General features: G+C 40.5%; 2 protein-coding genes across 2 annotated transcripts in view; one reads left to right on the plus strand and one right to left on the minus strand.

Moving 5' to 3' along the window:
* LOC133977070 (uncharacterized protein DDB_G0271670-like) overlaps positions 1-18,741 on the plus strand; it is a gene marked incomplete at its 3' end in the record, with an annotated part of 30,894 nt that extends 12,153 nt beyond the window's left edge. Inside the window, exon 2 of the mRNA XM_062415208.1 lies at positions 18,206-18,741. Within this exon, the coding sequence (XP_062271192.1) occupies positions 18,206-18,741 (536 nt within the window). The remainder of the gene's footprint in view (positions 1-18,205) is intronic.
* LOC133977071 (tripartite motif-containing protein 16-like) lies at positions 128-6,999 on the minus strand. Its single transcript, XM_062415209.1, has 2 exons — positions 5,414-6,999; positions 128-698 (listed from the first exon to the last, which is right to left on the minus strand). Exons 1-2 carry the CDS (start codon positions 6,997-6,999, stop codon positions 602-604), a joined length of 1,683 nt encoding a protein of 560 aa, XP_062271193.1. The 3' UTR covers positions 128-601.
* Positions 18,742-20,866: the final 2,125 nt, after the last annotated feature.

Below are 20,866 nucleotides of genomic sequence, written 5' to 3' on the forward strand. Positions count from 1 at the left end.
ATGAGTGATGTAGTATGCAGTATTACAGTAAAAGAAGAAAACACTTTGATCACTGTTGATAAAAATCCTGTTTATTGATTATTGAAGCTTCAGATTGTTCACACATCCAATCAGTAAAGTGTGATCAATGATTTCATGTTCAGATTGACTTCATCCACACAGTCAGTTAGTTTAACCCAGAATGTCAGCTATGTACAAGAACATCATTAATGATTATTATCATGATCATTACAGTTTGATTGAACATTTCTTTATGAATTTACAAAGTGATGAGAACAAAATATCTGTGATGAAGGAAGTTCTGCTGTTTTCTCTGTTTAAGAAACAACAGACACAAATACATCAATACAAACATGAAACTAACATTTAGAACAAAGAGAAGTTAAAAACATGGTGATGAGCAGTGAGAGCCTCCATGGATAAAAACACACAGGAAAAAGTCACATTTAAAGAAACTGAACATATCAATGAAACATAAAGTAAACAAAGTGTTGAATATCACTATTAGCATGTCAGCTGATCTCTGAGCAGCTCAGAAACATGGAGACAAAAACATGAAGAATTACAACATCTGACACATGAAGTCTGAAATAACTTCTGTCTATTTCACTTTACACAACTCAGCTGTGCCTACAACCCAAAGTCCAGCATAGAGAGGCTGAGTGAATGTGGTCTGGACTCTGTGGAGGAGAGTCATGGTTTCAGAGACGCTGTAGAAGGACAGAATACCTGCTCTGTGATCCAGGTACACTCCGACTCTGGAGGAAACAGGACCTGAGACGGGAGTTGAGATGTTGTTGAAGTTAAATACATAACTGTTAGTGTAACACCATAAAGACCAAGATTTGTCATTACGTCCAAATAGAGATTCATTTCCTGCTCTGCTGATATTCTTGTATGCGACTGCTACCTCAACTCTTCCTTCTCTCCTCTCCACCTCCCAGTAACAACGTCCAGTCAGACTCTCTCTACTCAGAACCTGAAGATAACCAGTGAATCTGTCTGTGTGACTAGAATAAGACTGTTGTTGTCTCGTATATTCTACTTTTCTGTTCCCATCAGATAATAACAGCCATGTGTTTGCTGTGTTTGGATCCAGAGTGATTTCACATGAATATTTTAAGAACCCAGCTCTGGTCTTGGGTTCTGGATGGGGCAGTAAAACGTCCACTTCAGTCACTGCCAGTGAGATGTTTGTCCATTTGTCCCTCAGGATGTCCTGTAGTTTATCTCTGAGCTCTGACACAGCTGCTGTCACATCCTCAAAGTATCTCAGAGGACGGATATTGATGCTGGATGAGTCTGTAGATTCACTGAGTTGTGACACTGAGGGGTAGTTGTGTAGAAACTGGTTGTGATCCTCTGTGTGTGAGAGCTGCTTCAGTTCAGCGTCTTTCCTCTTCAGCTCAGTGATCTCCTGCTGCAGCTTCTCCTGAAGCTCTTTGACTCGACTCACTTCAGTTTCCTGCTGGGATCTGATCTGCTGCTTCACATCAGAGCTTCTTTTCTGGAGGAGACGGATCAGCTGAGTGAAGATCTTCTCACTGTCCTCCACTGCTTTATCAGCAGAGAGACTGACGGCCTCCACCTCCTGTTGAAGCAGCTTCACATCTTTCTCTCTGTCCTGGATTCTCTGCTGGATGTTTAGTCGACTCACCTCGAGCTCTCTCTGCCTCTCAGTCCTTTCTGCTGCAGCTGGGACTGTGTCGTGGCCTTTATGTTCATCCATAGTGCACAGATAACAGATACTCTTCTTATCTGTACGGCAGAATATCTTCATCACCTCATCATGACGAGAGCAGATGTTTTCCTGGAGCTTCTTGGAGGGCTCCACCAGCTTGTGTTTTTTAAATGTAGGTGATTCATAGTGAGACTGGAGGTGATTCTCACAGTAAGAGGCCAGACACACCAGACAGGACTTGAAGGCTTTCAGCTTCCTCCCAGTGCAGACATCACAGGCCACATCTTCAGGTCCAGCATAGCAGTGATCAGCAGGAGCAGCTTGGAGTCCAGTCTTCTTCAGCTGCTCCACTAAAGCTGCTAACATGGTGTTTTTCTTCAGGACAGGCCTCGGTGTGAAGGCCTCTCTGCACTGAGGGCAGCTGTAGATCTTCCTCTGATCCTCTCCATCCCAGAATCCTTTAATACAGCTCATACAGTAGCTGTGTCCACAGGGAAGACCCACCGGATCCTTCAGTAGATCCAGACAGATCACACAAGAGAAGGGTTCTCGGTCCAGCTGATCTTTCTGCGCCATTTCAGCTCTCAGAGGCAACGACTGTCTGAGCTTCACTTCCTGATAAATGAAACAGGTTTGATCTGATCATGTGATCCTGCTGAATGCAGCCTGACAGCTCTGTGCTGCGTCACATGTTGGTTACACCCATCTACAAACTGTAGACCTGAAGGGAGAGAACAAGGAACTCTGATCCCAGAGTGGAGCTTGTTGTGTTTAAAGAACAGGGACGGTTATCAGGACGAGGAGCCGCACTGTGGATTCAAACTGTGTTTCCTCATTTACAGTAAAGTCTCAGTTAAAAGCTGCTCAACATTTAACTTTACTGCTATGTACAAATACTCCATTACAAGTAAAAGTACTGCAGTATTATGAGCGATGTAGTATGCAGTATTACAGTAAAAGTACTGCAGTATTATGAGTGATGTAGTATGCAGTATTACAGTAAAAGTACTGCAGTATTATGAGTGATGTAGTATGCAGTATTACAGTAAAAGTACTGCAGTATTATGAGTGATGTAGTATGCAGTATTACAGTAAAAGAAGAAAACACTTTGATCACTGTTGATAAAAATCCTGTTTATTGATTATTGAAGCTTCAGATTGTTCACACATCCAATCAGTAAAGTGTGATCAATGATTTCATGTTCAGATTGACTTCATCCACACAGTCAGTTAGTTTAACCCAGAATGTCAGCTATGTACAAGAACATCATTAACTAAAAAATCCCAGGGAAATTTTGAGTGAAAGTATTACGTATGTTAATCATATTTAAGCATAAATAATTGAAACTAATTAATTAAAGTCTACTTCATTTTTCACAGACAGAAACATCACTGTTATGAAATAATCAAGTAAATCTTATCCTTAAGAGAGTAGATTTTATTATACTTTTTTATTTTAAATGACTTAGCTGTATGAAATTATATTACTCATTATAATTATGTACAATTGTTCATCTTCTATTGATAATGTTGAATCTTTTTATACACCACAAATCATACAACTACAAAACAAAACAATACAATAAAACTATTTATTTTGTCCACAGTAAACATGAATTAATAACCCATTCACATGAATTAGCTCGGTTAACTGGCAAAACAGACAGACAGGAATTAGCCAATCACAAATTAGTAGCTTAGTTTCTGCCCAGCAACAGGTTGCTAAGGTCAGCTAAGGCACTACGGTTGCTACGGCGATGTGAGAATCTGCTTGGAAAAAAATCTCAAAATGCCCCAGAATTTGGCTTCTGACAAGGTCCCGAACAATTGCAAACTGTGAGAAAACCGTAACTCCTGTCCAAAAACTGAAAACACTGTGAGAGACACAGAAGCCAGTAGATTTTGACAGTGTTTATTTTATTCAGATATTCTTTAAAATAAGCGCGTAAGCTCAGTGTGAAGACAGAGTGAGATTCTTTTGAAAGAAAAGACGATTACATTAGGGTCAATGGGGAGCGAGACAGGTATTGCCACCGGTCTCGGTCCCTCCGTTTAAATTTTGTGCAGACCCCGCCTGTCAATGTCACATTTTATGAATCCCAACACCTATGTCTACATTTTGACAAAAAATTATTTGTCTCCTTTTTACGGTTTGGCCGTGAGCTCGAGTTAAAAAATAAAAATTAAGGTTATTTTTTACTGGTTCTCGCACTCAAGCTAACTGGCGCTTCCACTCTAACTTTGAAGAAAAAGTGATTTCCACTCCTCGTGTGACTGCTCATAGTTTGAAAAGTTTACATGTTATGTAAAAACAGTTTGGTGTTTTGGAGAGAGCACAAGTTTTCCTCCGTTTTAAAGTTTGAATCACATTTCTACGTGCAGGAATGTGAGAACTAAGTGAATTCGAAAAAAGGTGAAATTTTGTGGGTTTAAAAAAAATTCCCATTCATTTCCAATGGAGTATTATTCCCGTTTTTTGGTAATAACTTTGGGAAAAATTGGAATTTCAACACCAAAAGTCCTAGCACCTCTTTCCCGACCGAGCCGCATGTTTTGATGTATATATTGTCAGGGTTTTCTCAAAGCTATGGGACGAATTACGCACCGAAATTTGGCGGAAGAATAATAATAAGAAGAAGTATGGAGAAGATTAAGAGATGCTCCAAGGCACTCCTCTGCAGCGTAGCATGCTGTAGAGGAGTGCCTCGGAGCTGCGCACCTGTGGCACTAATTATCATGATAATTACAGTTTGATTGAACATTTCTTTCAATTTACAAAGTGATGAGAACAAAATATCTGCGATGAAGGAAGTTCATTTTACAAGTAAAAGTACTGCATGAAAGATCCTCCTACAGTAAAAGTACTGCAGTATTATGAGTGATGTAGTATGCAGTATTACAGTAAAAGTACTGCAGTATTATGAGTGATGTAGTATGCAGTATTACAGTAAAAGTACTGCAGTATTATGAGTGATGTAGTATGCAGTATTACAGTAAAAGTACTGCAGTATTATGAGTGATGTAGTATGCAGTATTACAGTAAAAGTACTGCAGTATTATGAGTGATGTAGTATGCAGTATTACAGTAAAAGAAGAAAACACTTTGATCACTGTTGATAAAAATCCTGTTTATTGATTATTGAAGCTTCAGATTGTTCACACATCCAATCAGTAAAGTGTGATCAATGATTTCATGTTCAGATTGACTTCATCCACACAGTCAGTTAGTTTAACCCAGAATGTCAGCTATGTACAAGAACATCATTAATGATTATTATCATGATCATTACAGTTTGATTGAACATTTCTTTATGAATTTACAAAGTGATGAGAACAAAATATCTGTGATGAAGGAAGTTCTGCTGTTTTCTCTGTTTAAGAAACAACAGACACAAATACATCAATACAAACATGAAACTAACATTTAGAACAAAGAGAAGTTAAAAACATGGTGATGAATAGTGAGAGCCTCCATGGATAAAAACACACAGGAAAAAGTCACATTTAAAGAAACTGAACATATCAATGAAACATAAAGTAAACAAAGTGTTGAATATCACTATTAGCATGTCAGCTGATCTCTGAGCAGCTCAGAAACATGGAGACAAAAACATGAAGAATTACAACATCTGACACATGAAGTCTGAAATGACTTCTGTCTATTTCACTTTACACAACTCAGCTGTGTCTCCAATATTAACCCAAAGTCCAGCATAGAGAGGCTGAGTGAATGTGGTCTGGACTCTGTGGAGGAGAGTCATGGTTTCAGAGACGCTGTAGAAGGACAGAATACCTGCTCTGTGATCCAGGTACACTCCGACTCTGGAGGAACCAGGACCTGAGACGGGAGTTGAGATGTTGTTGAAGTAAAATACATACCTGTTAGTGTAACAATATAAAGACCAAGATTTTTCATTACGTCCAAATAGAGATTTATTTCCTGCTCTGCTGATATTCTTGTATGCGACTGCTACCAAAACTGCTCCTCTCCTCTCCACCTCCCAGTAACAACGTCCAGTCAGACTCTCTCTACTCAGGACCTGAGGACGATCAGTGAATCTGTCTGTGTGACTAGAATAAGACTGTTGTTGATACGTATATTCTACTTTTCTGTTCCCATCAGATAATAACAGCTCTGTGTTTGCTGTGTTTGGATCCAGAGTGATTTCACGTGAATATTTTAAGAACTCAGCTCTGGTCTTGGGTTCTGGTTCTGGCAGTAAAACGTCCACTTCAGTCACTGCCAGTGAGATGTTAGTCCATTTGTCCCTCAGAATGTCCTGTAGTTTATCTCTGAGCTCTGACACAGCTGCTGTCACATCCTCAAAGTATCTCAGAGGACGGATATTGATGCTGGATGAGTCTGTAGGTTCACTGAGTTGTGACACTGAGGGGTAGTTGTGTAGAAACTGGTTGTGATCCTCTGTGTGTGAGAGCTGCTTCAGTTCAGCGTCTTTCCTCTTCAGCTCAGTGATCTCCTGCTGCAGCTTCTCCTGAAGCTCTTTGACTCCACTCACTTCAGTTTCCTGCTGGGATCTGATCTGCTGCTTCACATCAGAGCTTCTTTTCTGGAGGAGACGGATCAGCCGAGTGAAGATCTTCTCACTGTCCTCCACTGCTTTATCAGCAGAGAGACTGACGGCCTCCACCTCCTGTTGAAGCAGCTTCACATCTTTCTCTCTGTGCTGGATTCTCTGCTGGATGTTTAGTCGACTCACCTCGAGCTCTCTCTGCCTCTCAGTCCTTTCTGCTGCAGCTGGGACTGTGTCGTGGCCTTTATGATCATCCATAGTGCACAGATAACAGATACTCTTCTTATCTGTACGGCAGAATATCTTCATCACCTCATCATGACGAGAGCAGATGTTCTCCTGGAGCTTCTTGGAGGGCTCCACCAGCTTGTGTTTCTTTAATGGAGCTACATCATAATGAGACTGGAGGTGATTCTCACAGTAAGAGGCCAGACACACCAGACAGGACTTGAAGGCTTTCAGCTTCCTCCCAGTGCAGACATCACAGGCCACATCTTCAGGTCCAGCATAGCAGTGATCAGCAGGAGCAGCTTGGAGTCCAGTCTTCTTCAGCTGCTCCACTAAAGCTGCTAACATGGTGTTTTTCTTCAGGACAGGCCTCGGTGTGAAGGCCTCTCTGCACTGAGGGCAGCTGTAGATCTTCCTCTGATCCTCTCCATCCCAGAATCCTTTAATACAGCTCATACAGTAGCTGTGTCCACAGGGAATAGCCACCGGATCCTTCAGTAGATCCAGACAGATCGAACAGGAGAAGGATTCTCGGTCCAGCTGATCTTTCTGCGCCATTTCAGCTCTCAGAGGCAACGACTGTCTGAGCTTCACTTCCTGATAAATGAAACAGGTTTGATCTGATCATGTGATCCTGCTGAATGCAGCCTGACAGCTCTGTGCTGCGTCACATGTTGGTTACACCCATCTACAACCTGTAGACCTGAAGGGAGAGAACAAGGAACTCTGATCCCAGAGTGGAGCTTGTTGTGTTTAAAGAACAGGGACGGTTATCAGGACGAGGAGCCGCACTGTGGATTCAAACTGTGTTTCCTCATTTACAGTAAAGTCTCAGTTAAAAGCTGCTCAACATTTAACTTTACTGCTATGTACAAATACTCCATTACAAGTAAAAGTACTGCAGTATTATGAGCGATGTAGTATGCAGTATTACAGTAAAAGTACTGCAGTATTATGAGCGATGTAGTATGCAGTATTACAGTAAAAGTACTGCAGTATTATGAGCGATGTAGTATGCAGTATTACAGTAAAAGTACTGCAGTATTATAGTGATGTAGTATGCAGTATTACAGTAAAAGTACTGCAGTATTATGAGTGATGTAGTATGCAGTATTACAGTATTATGAGCGATGTAGTATGCAGTATTACAGTATTATGAGTGATGTAGTATGCAGTATTACAGTAAAAGTACTGCAGTATAATGAGTGATGTAGTATGCAGTATTACAGTAAAAGTACTGCAGTATTATGAGTGATGTAGTATGCAGTATTACAGTATTATGAGTGATGTAGTATGCAGTATTACAGTAAAAGTACTGCAGTATTATGAGTGATGTGTGAAATAAAAAGTATGATATCTCTGATTCTGCGGCATCACCATCTCCACAGTCAGCGTTTTTAAGGCTACAGGGAACGAATGTAAGTCATTGGTTGAAACAGGTTTGCTCGAGTCTACGTTTGAAAGAAATAGAGAAATAGGGTGAAACATGGGTGTTTAAAAAAACAACAACCACATCCTGTATTGTAAATCACACACACACACACACACACACACACACACACACACACACACACACACACACACACACACACACACACACACACACACACATACACACACACAGTCACACACACACACACACACAGTAACACACACACACATAGTAACACACACACACAGTAACACACACACACACATAGTAACACACACACACACACACACACACACACACACAGTAGCACACACAAAGTCACACACACACAGTCACACACACACACACACACACACACAGTCACACACACACACACACACACACACACAGTCACACTCTCCTACTCACGCGTAGAGGCAATAACAGGAAATCGAACATGTCAAAGACATCCTTCTCAGTCTCAGTGTGACTGACAGACAGTTCAAATTTGAAGCAGTTTGAAGACGAGAAGATTAACAGCATGTTGACTCACTGACACACACACACACACACACACACACACACACACAGACACACACACACACACACACACACACACACACACACACACATACAGAATCCCTGCAAACTGTAAGTCTCTCCTCCTCTGATGTGCATTTTTAATGTTTGTGTGTATTTGTGTTAATTACTGTGTGCAGCTGATCGCCCTGTTTGGTTACTTTGATCGGTTTGATGTTTTATATCTGGATGAATTTATGACTCAGAGAAATTCACGTTGCTGGATGTGTGTTTCTTTCCTTCTGTGTCCAATGTTCAAAGCAAAAAGTGCCAAAAAAAAGTTCAAGATATAGATTTGTTGACTTTCATGGAGCGATAACTTATCAATGGAGGTGTGGTGTTGCAGTGTCTGGTGTACGAGCTGATGCAGAGTTATGCTTTAGCTTTAAATCACTGATCAATTTAATCAATTTAGATTCATTTCTATCGATGAATCTATATATTTTGCAGCAGATTGACGTTAAAAAGGAAAAAAGATGCATCCAGGGAGTCAAAGTAAAACTGTGATAGTCGTCAAATTTTCAGAGTTTGCGGTTCTTTTATTTCTCTTTTTCTCTCTTTGACTTTAACATTCAGTGTGTTTTTAGTGCTGCTTCCACCTTTAGCTTCCTGTTTCAGGCTGTGTTTCCGTGCCTTCGCCTGTTTACTGACACTTACCTGATGATGATGATCTGTTTCTGATCAGAGTCTCTAGCTTGCTCGTTAACAATCCTCTCTCTCTTAGCTGACATGATGATGATGATGTGATGAGGTCAGCGCTGTTTATAACGTTACTGAGGATGAAGTCATGGTGGTTTTATAATGTTGGAGTGAAGCCAGACTTGATAAGAGGCAAAGAGAGAAAGAGAGGGGGAGTGTGGGTGAAAGAACATTGCAGTGATCTCATCAGGGATAAGGACAGAGACCGTTAAACTGTTTAGCCTCTTTCAGACATGCTCCTCATTACGTAAATGCTCTGATTATTTTACATTTTGTAACTTTTCTCGTCTGATCTCCTGCTCTATATTAATATTCTGTGTCTCTACTGGAATATCTTATTTATCTTCTACTGGTCCTTTATACAGCCGCTCAGTTCAGCCTCTGTTTGAACCATAGACTGTATATAAAATGGACGTAACATCTGTGACATCACCCATTGGTTTGTGGACTGCTGCTCGGAGGCCAATAGTTTCGGATCTGAGCAGCACCATCTTGAAAATTTCAGGTGCATGCTGGGTAAAATAAAAACAGGGATTCTACTTATATGGGCATCAGGAGGAGCATGAGGCGCCCTCCTGAACCTGTGAACCAATCAACCTGTCAATCACCACGTAGCCACGCCCTAATGCATACCCTGCTTTATCGTCACATATAAAATCAGGGAGGCCAAAATGTCCCAAATGAACATCATACTGCATTGAAGAAGGCTTTAAACTAGCGATTGAGACCATAAACACATTTTGAAAACGTTTACTGAGGTTAGAAATCAAGTGAGAAGTTGGTGAATTCTCCATTGACTTGTATAGAGATGGACGTCCTTTTGACACCAAAACGGTCGCCCCCTGGTGGCCTTTTGATAGAATGCAGTTTTAAGTTACTTCCTCGTTGGCCTCATTTCAGGCTACAAAGCTCAGTTTTCCTCATACGCCATAGGTCAAAGGTTTTTATTGTCATTCCATCCATATAGATACATGAAAGAGAACAAAATACCAAAATACTCAGGTACAAATACTCCATAGTAAAAAATAAAAAATAAAAAATTAGGGCTGTCAAACAATTAATTCTTTAAAAGTGTGATTAATCGCTGAATTTCAACAGTTGATGTCGAATAAATGAAACTAATGTAATTTTATGTCTGCTAACATAATGCATTTAAACTAATATACTGTTTTCACTGTAGTAGCCCTTTAAACTGATTTAACTGTCTCACTACATGAGATATGACATTAAAAGAACAAGAATATATGAACTAAATCTAAAAGTCAAAGTTCATAAAGTAACTTTCTTTGCATTGATTTGCTTCCCAATAAAGAAACACTGGTACGAGTTGCTTTACATTGTTAATATGGACTTTAAAACTGTTGTCAAATGTAAAATAACGACCGACATGCGACAAAAATGTGTTTAACCCTCCTGTCGTCCTCCCGGGTCAAATTGACCTGCTGGAACTACTTCTTGGTGAGGAACAGTGTATCCATCCGCCCAGAGCTGCGTACTTAATTTTATTAGATGCGATTCTTTGGATTAAATAAACTCCTACTGACCAAAATATCAGGATACTTTTATGATGATGTGTTGGTTGATTAGACTGGGGAGGGGGAGTTATATCTCAGTGTGTGTGTGTGTGTGTGTGTGTGTGTGTGTGTGTGTGTGTGTGTGTGTGTGTGTGTGTGTGTGTGTGTGTTTGTGTGTAGAAGACCTTTGAACATGTGCCAGATGGATGGAGCTCAAACAGATGATGGTCTGGGAGTGTGGAGCCTTTACAGATGCTGGTATCTATTCTGAGTCAGAGCTGGTAGACAGAGAGACGAGCCTTTCCTATCAGCTGCTGCTCATCAGCTGTTTACTGGGCTTTATGGAACAGTGCAGCAGTGTTACTGGGCTTTATGGACCAGTGCAGCAGTGTTACTGGGCTTTATGGGGGGAAAAAATGGTGCAAATGTCATTTCAAATTATATAAAACCAACAAAAATACTAAATGTGCATTTTAACAAACCTGATGCTGCTTTTAAAACCAGTTCTAACATATTTTTTGCTCATCTTGCCAACCCTTATTTGCTACAGACCCATATACAGTTACACCTATAAGCTCAGTGTGCAGAGACTGGTGCATTGATCCACATTGGCAGTTTTGTTTTTGTAGACTTTGAATCTACGTTTCCCCCGTTTCCTCTTGTGGTTTTGGTTTTGCATTGCACCCTTGAGCTGTTTGCAGCCAGAAACTCTGCATATTTATTAATGTGTTGCTACTTTTCTGCACTTATAAGCTCAAAGGTGAGTCATTGTACTACTTCCTGCTCACGCTTTGTCACTTTATTGCTATTTTATCTTATCTGTTGCTCTATTCTGACCTTATTTATCATTATATGACTTATTCTCTTTTTTATTTTATTGACACTAGTTATCAGGGTTGGGTTAAAGTTGAAAGGTTTAAAACAGTTACTCCTGTACAGTCTGAATGAGTAAGAAGTCAAATAGAAAGAGAAACAGGCGGGATTCATGAATGAAGACGGTTAACACACACGCCCAAATATACACACACACACACACACACACACACACACACACACACACAGACACACACACACACACACACACACACACACACACACACACACACACACACACACACACACACACACACACACACACACACACACACACACACACACACACACATCCTGACTGACTGTCTCACCCTTTTTTCTGCAGAGTCAACTGAAGCCTGTGTGAATGCCATGTCTAAATAAGGCTGTAACTGCTGCTGCTCAGTGTGTGTGTGTGTGTGTGTGTGTGTGTGTGTGTGTGTGTGTGTGTGTGTGTGTGTGTGTGTGTGTGTGTGTGTGTGTGTGTGTGTGAGAGAGTATTACTCATCTTGTGGGGTCATAAATGTGTTTATACTGGTTTTTTGTTTTTTTAATGCCGGGACTCCCCAGTTTGGGGGTCGGAGTGGAAGTCCCCACACACACAGTGCTGGGTTCTGGTTGTGGTTTTGGTTAAGGCTCGGTGAGAGTCGGGGTCTGATGTTCTGTGTGGGAGCAACGCTTTCTAACAAAGGTGGGAAAGTTAACAAGAAGTCAATTTGTCCGACTAACTGTTACTGTTAGTGCTCAACATCCTTTGTGTTTATTTTACTCTGAGAAACTGAAACTTGTTCTTATAAAACACTTTTTAACGGAGCATGAATCTGCAGCTAGTTTCCCTCTTTGCTCCGAGATGTAAAAGACTCATTACACAGTGTTGGGTGTAACACATTACACTGTCTACATTCAGTAATCACATTACAGATACTAAATAAACAAAGATGTCATTACTTGTGTTACAAAAGTCCTTCGATTATTACGTATAAATGTATAAACTGGGCGGATTATAAAATATAATCAGATGTTTTTCATGAACGCTGCCTGAAAGCTCAAGCTGAGTGTCTGCAAGAAAACACACTCAGCAAGGTACCGATAATGGTCTATAGAATATAATATAATATAATATAATAGATGATAGTGAACAGAACATATAGGGCTGGGCAATATATTGAAATTATATCGATACCGTGATATGAGACAAGATATCGTCTTAGATTTTGGATATCGTAATATCGCGATATGTCATCAGAGTCGTGTTTTCCTGGTTTTAAAAGCTGCATTACAGTAAATATTATTTTCTGAAGTACTTTTTACCCACTTTTTCATTATATCCACATTACTGATGATTATTTATCAAACATTTCATAGCGTAAATATTTAGTTAAAGCATCAACAGCCATCTCTACAATATTGTTGTAATATCAATATCGACGTATTTGGTCTAAAATATCATGATATTTGATTTTGTCTATATCGCCCAGCCCTAAGAACATATAATATGCAATATAATATAATGTAATATAATATAATATAATAGATGAGAAGATAATAAGATAGTAAGATAGTGAATGGACTATATAGTACAATATATAATATAATAGACAGTTCATATGCAATCTAATGGTGTTAAGAAGCCCAGTCTGTTATTTTATATATATTATTTTGAGGCAGTTATTATTTGAACAACATGGTGTTATGATGGCCAAGACTTCAAGTCAAGTCAACTGGGTTCAGATTTCATAACATGATATAATAAAACTATTCATCCAAATGAAACTTGAATGTATATAGAAGTAGAAGTGGTCGAAATTGGAAAACCAAATCTCTAATTCTAGCCAAAATCATAACAAATTGGTGAAGTAACTACAGTAGTAAACCAAAAGCAAATGACCTGTGATTGGTCAACTGATATATATATTTTATTTAAAGTATTATATAAAGTTCTGCATCCTCGCTGCTAACCTGTATCTGCAGTCTGGCCACAGGGGGCAGTAATGAGTAGCCGTGGGGTCGTTACTTTACTTAATTACTCCGTGTGGAAGGTAATTAATTACACTACTAGTTTCATTATTTTTTTAATAAATCTATCGGAACAGCCAAAACTTGCGTCGGTGGTTTCCAAACTAAACACGTCCGCCTCTTCATGTGGAAACGACCCTTTAACCCTTGTGTTGTCCTTGAGTCAAGGAAGGAAGGGAGGAAGAAGGAAGGGAGGAAGGAAGGATGGAAGGGAGGAAGAAGGAAGGGAGGAAGGAAGGATGGAAGGGAGGAAGAAGGAAGGAAAGGAGGGAGGGAGGAAGAAGGAAGGAAAGGAGGAAGGAATGGAGGAAGGGTGGAAGAAGGAAGGAAAGGAGGAAGAAGGAAGGAAAGGAGGGAGGAAGGAAGGAAGGAATGAAGGAGGGAGGGAGGGAGAAAGGAAAAGAGGAAGAAAGGGGGATGGAGAAAAGAGAGAATGAGGGAGGGAGGAATGAAAGGAGGAAGGAAAGGAAGGAAGGGAGGAAAGAAGGAACAATCAAAACAGACGGGGTCAATTTGACCCGGGAGGACGACACAAAGGTTAAAACCACACATACAGTATAAGTCTGTGCTGTGTTTACCGTCTGGACATACTGCACACATTATGCTGTTTAACTGCTTTTTTACAACAGCTGCTGAAGCCGTTCCTGTAAGAACCTGCAGCTCTGTAAGGTCTGAAATGTCACCGAAAAAAAGGAGGAAACAGAAAGTCTTATGGGTGTAAAGTTAGAAGGAAAGGAATATTCTCATTTAACACTTTGTGTGCTCGGAAATTCCTGCTGTCAGGACGTCTGGAGTTGAGACACTAATGGATTTTAAAGGTTTCCGTTGGGACAGGTGTAGAAAAGTAGACTGTAGTTTCTCACCAAGCTGTGACAGATGACGAGGATGAGTTTTATTAGAGGAGAACATGGGAAACCAGAAAAAAACTGTCAATCAAAGGTGGGAAAACTGTTAAGGAAAAGCTTTTTGTGGTCTAAAAAGACTAAAAACTAAAGAAGTGGTCATAAAATGAAGTAAAGTAAAGATATTTTGCTTGTTTTTTGTTATTAGGAGCTTACAAACTATTATTTTTTAAAGCCTAATCCAATAAATCAGATACAAATACAGACTGTAGCATTGGGCGGATGGATACGCTGCTGCTCTCCAAGAAATAGTCCCAGCGTGTAACAACCTGTAAAGACAAACATGTTAATAATGCATTTTACAGGTGCTGTTTGGTGTGTTTTTTTTGGGAGGGGGGGGGGCAGATGGAGCATGCTCAGTAGAGTCCTTCTGCAGGTGAGAAGGACTGCTGCACACTTCTGATTGGTTCACTTGAATGGAGATAAAAATAATGTAATTTTACAACTTTTTTAGACTTTCAAAATGTTATTGGACTGAATGCATCGATAATAAAAATGAGTCACATCACTGAGAAGCATTTATTCAGTGTTGAGCAGCTGTTCCTTCTCTAATGATTGTGTGTTGATACGTTATCAACAGTGTTGGGGGGAACGGATTACTGTCATTTCGTAAAGTAACGCCCTAAATTTAAAAAATCAGTAACTACATTACTTTACCAGACTAGAGGAAGCGATTTCCTGCGTTACTCAAGCCATTTCTGCCAGAATGTTCTGACCTGGTGCATGCATGCAAACACAACGTTGCCCAAGAGAGAAGGCGTGAGTTCACTACGTCACCCGCTGGTATGTAGACCCGTTACCTAGACCAGAGGAAAGATGGAGAAAGACACCGGAGGGATTGGTCTGTGGCGTTTCTCGCATTACTTTCAGTTTATTGCACGTAAGGACAGAAATATAACTGTGAAATGCATCCTGTGAGCGTGCATAACAACATAAAACCCGTGGCAACAGACCCCCCCGGCTCGCGGAGGAGCAGGCGAAGACACACGGTCGAGTTTCACGCCAACTCCTCCCATAACAGGCCAAGATTTTCTCTCGTCTTGGAGGCAGAATTGACCAAGCTGGTGGCTGGTTACATAGTGGAAGATATGCTTCCCCTGTCCACGATTTAGTCGCCCAGATGGAGTCCATTACTGCCTCTTCATACAATATGCACTATATGTTGAAAGGCTAAGACTGAAAATTGAAATTAAAGTGCTTAAAGGGCCATGTTTGTCCTGTATCTATATGGTAGTGAAGCTACTTTTCTAAAGAAGTAACTAGTAAAGTAATTTAGTAACTAGTAACTTGTAACTGATTCTTTTTTTGGAGTAACTTCCCCAACACTGGTAATCAAGCAGCTGAAGCTTGTGTGGGTCTTTATAACGAGTTAATGAACAGAAACAGGTGTGTTAGAGTAGAGAGATAAAACATGCAGGGTTGGATACCATTACTATAGAGGATCATAAGGTAAAGCTGGAGCCAATCCCAGCTGGCTATGGGTGAGAGGCGGGGTAACATTACATCACACCTAGAGGCAGTTTAAAGTGACCAATTAACCTGATTAAAGCCACCTTGCTCTGTGGGAGGACATGCCAGACGCTAAAATAAGCTGCAAAAAACACAATTTAAAAAGAAGAAGTTCATCATAATGTTCACAACACACTGAAGACGACTTAAAATGCATCATCATTTCCTCCATAAGGGGAAGTTGGGTGTTTTTTATGTTTCAGAGAGTATAAAAGATGTATAATAATAAATGTTTAAAGCATCACAGCTGATGTGAGGATGGAGAATATTCTGCTTATTGTGTTTGTTTCACACTCGGCTCGACGAGAAAGTGAAGAAACTGAAATAGGGAAGAGCTGCTCATTGTGTCAGTCAGTCAGATATGTTTGATCAAGCACACACACACACACGCACACACACACTCTCTCACACACACACACACACACACACACACACTTCCTGTTGACACTAAGTAAAGACTGAAGGTTCACAGTCCAACTTCATTCAGTGATCGCTGCAGACGTTTGAGTGATTGATCGGCAGGTTGGTGGACTTTTTGAGCACACACACACACACACACACACACACACACACACACACACACACACACACACACACACACACACACACACACACACACACACACACACCTCGTTAACTGTTAACTGGCTGGTTTTGGGAAATAGTTTAACAGAGCAGGTGTGTGGCTGTTTTTTAGCTTCAACTGAGGAAACAGTGTGTGTGTGTGTGTGTGTGTGTGTGTGTGTGTGTGTGTGTGTGTGTGTGTGTGTGTTGTGCAGTGTGTGTGTGTGTGCATGCAGTGTGTGTGTAACCTAATAAAACAGCAGAGCAGCAAACAAAGGTAACACACACCATCTGACTGTTTAAAGCTGGATAATGTGAGTCAGTAAATGAGCAACATGCTGCTGTGAGAGTACTGCAGAGATGCTGATTGATTGATTCATTGATTGATTAGATATTGATCATTTCCTGTCAGCTAGGCGGCAACACATCAATGCACACACTGCTAAACATGTTCACAACCCGCTGCTAACACTTACTGATGAGCAGTAGATGCATTTTTAATAAGAGTCCGTTTTTAAGGCCATAGCAACAGATGGTTGTTAGGGAGTATAGCAATACAAATAAAGACATAAATCAACATTAGATCAGAAATAATTACATTAACAATACATGCAAATCTATTAAATGGTTAATTTCACACTATAATGTGGATATAAGCAGTATTACATGGTTGCTTCATTGCTTTGTGTTTTTTTCGGTGTTGCATCACAGTTTGTTGGAAAGTTGCATCATCTCATTGCACCAGCAGTATTTTACCTCCCAATGTTGTTTTCATCACTTTGAATCCAAACAAGTGGAAAAAGGAGTTCATGTTTTTATTATTTTAAACTTTTTACAGTGTGATTTTCAGTGTTGGTTTTGGTCGGTGTTGGTTTCCCACCACATATTTTTTTGTTTGGTTTCTGGATTATTTGCTTTATTGTTCATCTAAGACTAGTTTCTCACCTACTTTGTGTTTATTTAAACAGATAAATCTTCACTTTTGTCCTTCTGGGTCAAAATTGACCTGCTCTGGTTTGACTGTTCCTTCCTTCCTTCCTTCTTTCCTTCCTTCCTTCCTTCCTTCCTTCCTTCCTTCCTTCCTTCCTTCCTCCCTCCATTCCTCCTTCTTTCCTTCCTCCCTTCCTTCCTTCCTCCCTCCCTCCTTCTCTCTTTCTTTCCTCCCCTACCTTCCTCCCTTCCTTCTTTCCTCTGTACTTCTTTCCTTCCTTCCTCCCTTCCTCTTTTCCTTTTTCCCTCCCTCCTTCTTTCCTCTGTCCTTCTTTCCTTCCTTCCTCCCTTCCTCTTTTCCTTTCTCCTTCCCTCCTTCCCTTCCTTATTTCCTTTCCTCCCTTCCTTTCTCCCTCCTTTCCTTCCTTCCTCCCTCCCTCCTTTCCTTCCTTCTTCCTCCCTTCCTTCCTTAATCCTCCCTTGCTTCCTTCTTCCTCCCTTCCTTCCTTCTTCCTCCCTTTCTTCCTTCTTCCTCCCTTCCTTCCTTCTTCCTCCTTTCCTTCCTTCTTCCTCCCTTCCTTCCTTCTTCCTCCTTTCCTTCCTTCTTCCTCCCTTCCTTCCTTGACTCGACAACATCCAACTTCATTCCAACCTATTACTACAGGTTTTATCCTCCCGGGTAAATTGACTCCTAATTGTTTTTATTAATCTGGGTTTTAATTGCGCTGTGTTGATCCAATCAGCAGCTGGACTAAGACGTGACTTTCTTCCTCTCTGTGTCTCTGCAGCCGCCAAGCGTCCCTCCTCAGTCTCGTCCCTGAGTGGGATTGTGGGTAGGATGATGTCATCAGGCGATCGAGGAGCATCGTCCTCCTCCTGCACCTCCGTCAACACCGTCTGCTCCGACGGCGAGCGCCCCGCCTCCCTCTCCCTCTCCTCCTCCGCCTCCTCCGTCTCCCTGCAGGACGCCTCCCACTCCTCCTCCTCTTCCTCCTCTTCGTCCTCGCTGCCGTACGGCGCCGTGCCGACCTACAACGCCTCCTGCTCCTCCTCCTCCTCCTCCACGCCGAAGAGGAACGGCTCGGACATCAGTCTGGACCTCACTCCCCTCGTCACGCCACATGGAGGAGGAGTCCCTGGAGGAGGTGGGGCTTGTGTTGCCAGGGTGATAGGAGGCCACGCCCCCAATGGACACCTGACCAATCCGGTGGCGGCGCCGGCGGCGGTTGCTTTGCCCCGGCAGCTTTCACGCCAGGAGCGGGTCGTCATGGAGATCGTAGAGACAGAACAAGCCTACGTCAGAGATCTGAAGAGCATCGTGGAGGTGAGAAGTTTTTATTATTTAGACTCAAACAATGTCGCAGGCCTCATGTGGTCATGTGACCTGAATAATTATAATAATGAAACTAATATAATATAATTTACAGTTTATAAACTCTGCTACAACTAACTAGAAATATATTAAAAGAACTGCAGCCTGCTTCTGCTGATCTCTGTATAAATTATGTCGTAATGTATAATATTAATAACAATAAATTATATATAAATAAATAAATAATCTATTAAAACATTAAAAAATGTAAATAGATAAAAATAAAAAAATAAAAAAATATATATAAATATATATTAAAACATTTAAATAAATAAAAAATAAAAATAATGCATAATAATTATAACAATAAATAATAACTAAATTAAAAAAACATTAAAATACATTTAAACATTTAAAAAGAATAAAAAGAATAAATAATAGTAATGACATTAATAGCAATAAATTATGAAAAATAAATAAATAATAAATAAAAAAATTAAATAAATGAAAAACAATAATAATGATACATTTAAATACATTTGAAAAAGTAAAATAAATTAAAAATTAAAACTAAAAATATATCAATAGTAATAACAACCAAACCACTGTGAGCTAGCAGCTGATTGGTTGCTATGGTTACTGCGGGATTTATATTTAAAGTTGTTTTTTTAATTCATTAAAAGTAGGACGACACAGCTGTGATGTGATGTAGGACACGAAGAAATGGAAACGCTTAGTCGAGACCACAGTACAGCTGTGTGTCTGTGTGTGTGTGTGTGTGTGTGTGTGTGTGTGTGTGTGTGTGTGTGTGTGTGTGTGTGTGTGTGTGTGTGTGTGTGCGTATGTGTGTGTGTGTGTGTGGGAGGAGCTGCTGCAGCACAGATTTACAGGCCAGGTGTGAATGCCTGTGGGCCAGTTTACCTGCAGCTGGCCTCCACACACACACACACACACACACACACACACACACATACACACACATTTTTACACCTTATGAAGTGGAGAAGTCGTGTTATGTTATGTTGAATATGTCTATTTAAATGAAATCACCTCATTTTTTATTTACAAAAGCAGAAATTCTGAATTATTTTAACTAAATTTAAGATCATAGAGAAAATGATAAAGTTTAGTCAGGATACAGTTTAGAAACCATTTAATATATTTATTATTTATATAACACTTCCAGCTTTTATCCTTTAAGTTTATAACATCCACTCAGACTCTAGATGTTTGCTTTGGATGAAAAAAATATTTTACACTTTAAAATTCTTCATTCAGTAAAATATTATTTTTTATTTTTTTAAGGAGGTTTAGATCAGAATTTGCTGACTCGGTTGATGTGTTTCATCCATCATTGGTCCAGGTGTACAAGCAGCCAGACAGTCGGGCTGTGTGTGTGTGTGTGTGTGTGTGTGTGTGTGTGTGTGTGTGTGTGTGTGTGTGTGTGTGTGTGTGTGTGTGTGTGTGTGTGTGTGTATGTCTCCATCTGTCTGAATGGAGTGTGAAACATCCTTTTGAAGTAAAAGAGAGAATTTACAGCTGCTTTCATCGTCTGCCATGACACACACACACACACACACACACACACACACACACACACACACACACACACACACACACACACACACACACACACACACACACTCGGCTGTCAGCAGGCTTATCAGCTGTCTGTCAGTTTCTTCTCTCTGACCTTCCGCAGAGGACTCTCTCTCTCTCTCTCTCTCTCTCTCTCTCTCTTCCTCTCTCTCTCCCTGTTCTTTCTCTCTCTCTGTTTCTCTCTCTCTCCCTCCCTCTCTCTTTCTCTCTCTCTCCCTCTCTCTCTCTCTCTCTTCCTCTCTCTCTCCCTGTTCTCTCTCTCTCCCTCTCTCTCTCTCTCCCTCTCTCCCTCTCTCTCTCTCTCTCCCTCTCTCTCTTCCTCTCTCTCTCTCTCTCTCTCTCTCTCCCTCCCTCTCTCTGTCTGTCTCGCTCTCTCTCTCTCTCTCTCTCTCTTTCCTCTTTTGTTGGTTAATCCCTGCTGATTCTTTCTCTCTTTCTTTCTCTTCTCTAAAGTAGTTTTTTATTAACGAGTTATTTGATTGATAAAAACCTAAGAAATTAAGATTAATTGTGATTTTAGAATTTTAGAAGTGATCAG

Source organism: Scomber scombrus, unplaced genomic scaffold (assembly GCF_963691925.1).
Source record: "Scomber scombrus unplaced genomic scaffold, fScoSco1.1 SCAFFOLD_287, whole genome shotgun sequence".
NCBI lineage: Eukaryota > Metazoa > Chordata > Actinopteri > Scombriformes > Scombridae > Scomber > Scomber scombrus.

Coding starts and splice junctions, on each gene's coding strand:
- LOC133977071 (XM_062415209.1), bottom strand. CDS start 6,999: ATGGCGCAGAAAGATCAGCTGGACCGAGAATCCTTCTCCTGTTCGATC. Junction 699..5,413: donor CTCCACAGAGTCCAGACCAC/ATTCACTCAGCC, acceptor CGTCTCTGAAAC/CATGACTCTCCTCCACAGAG.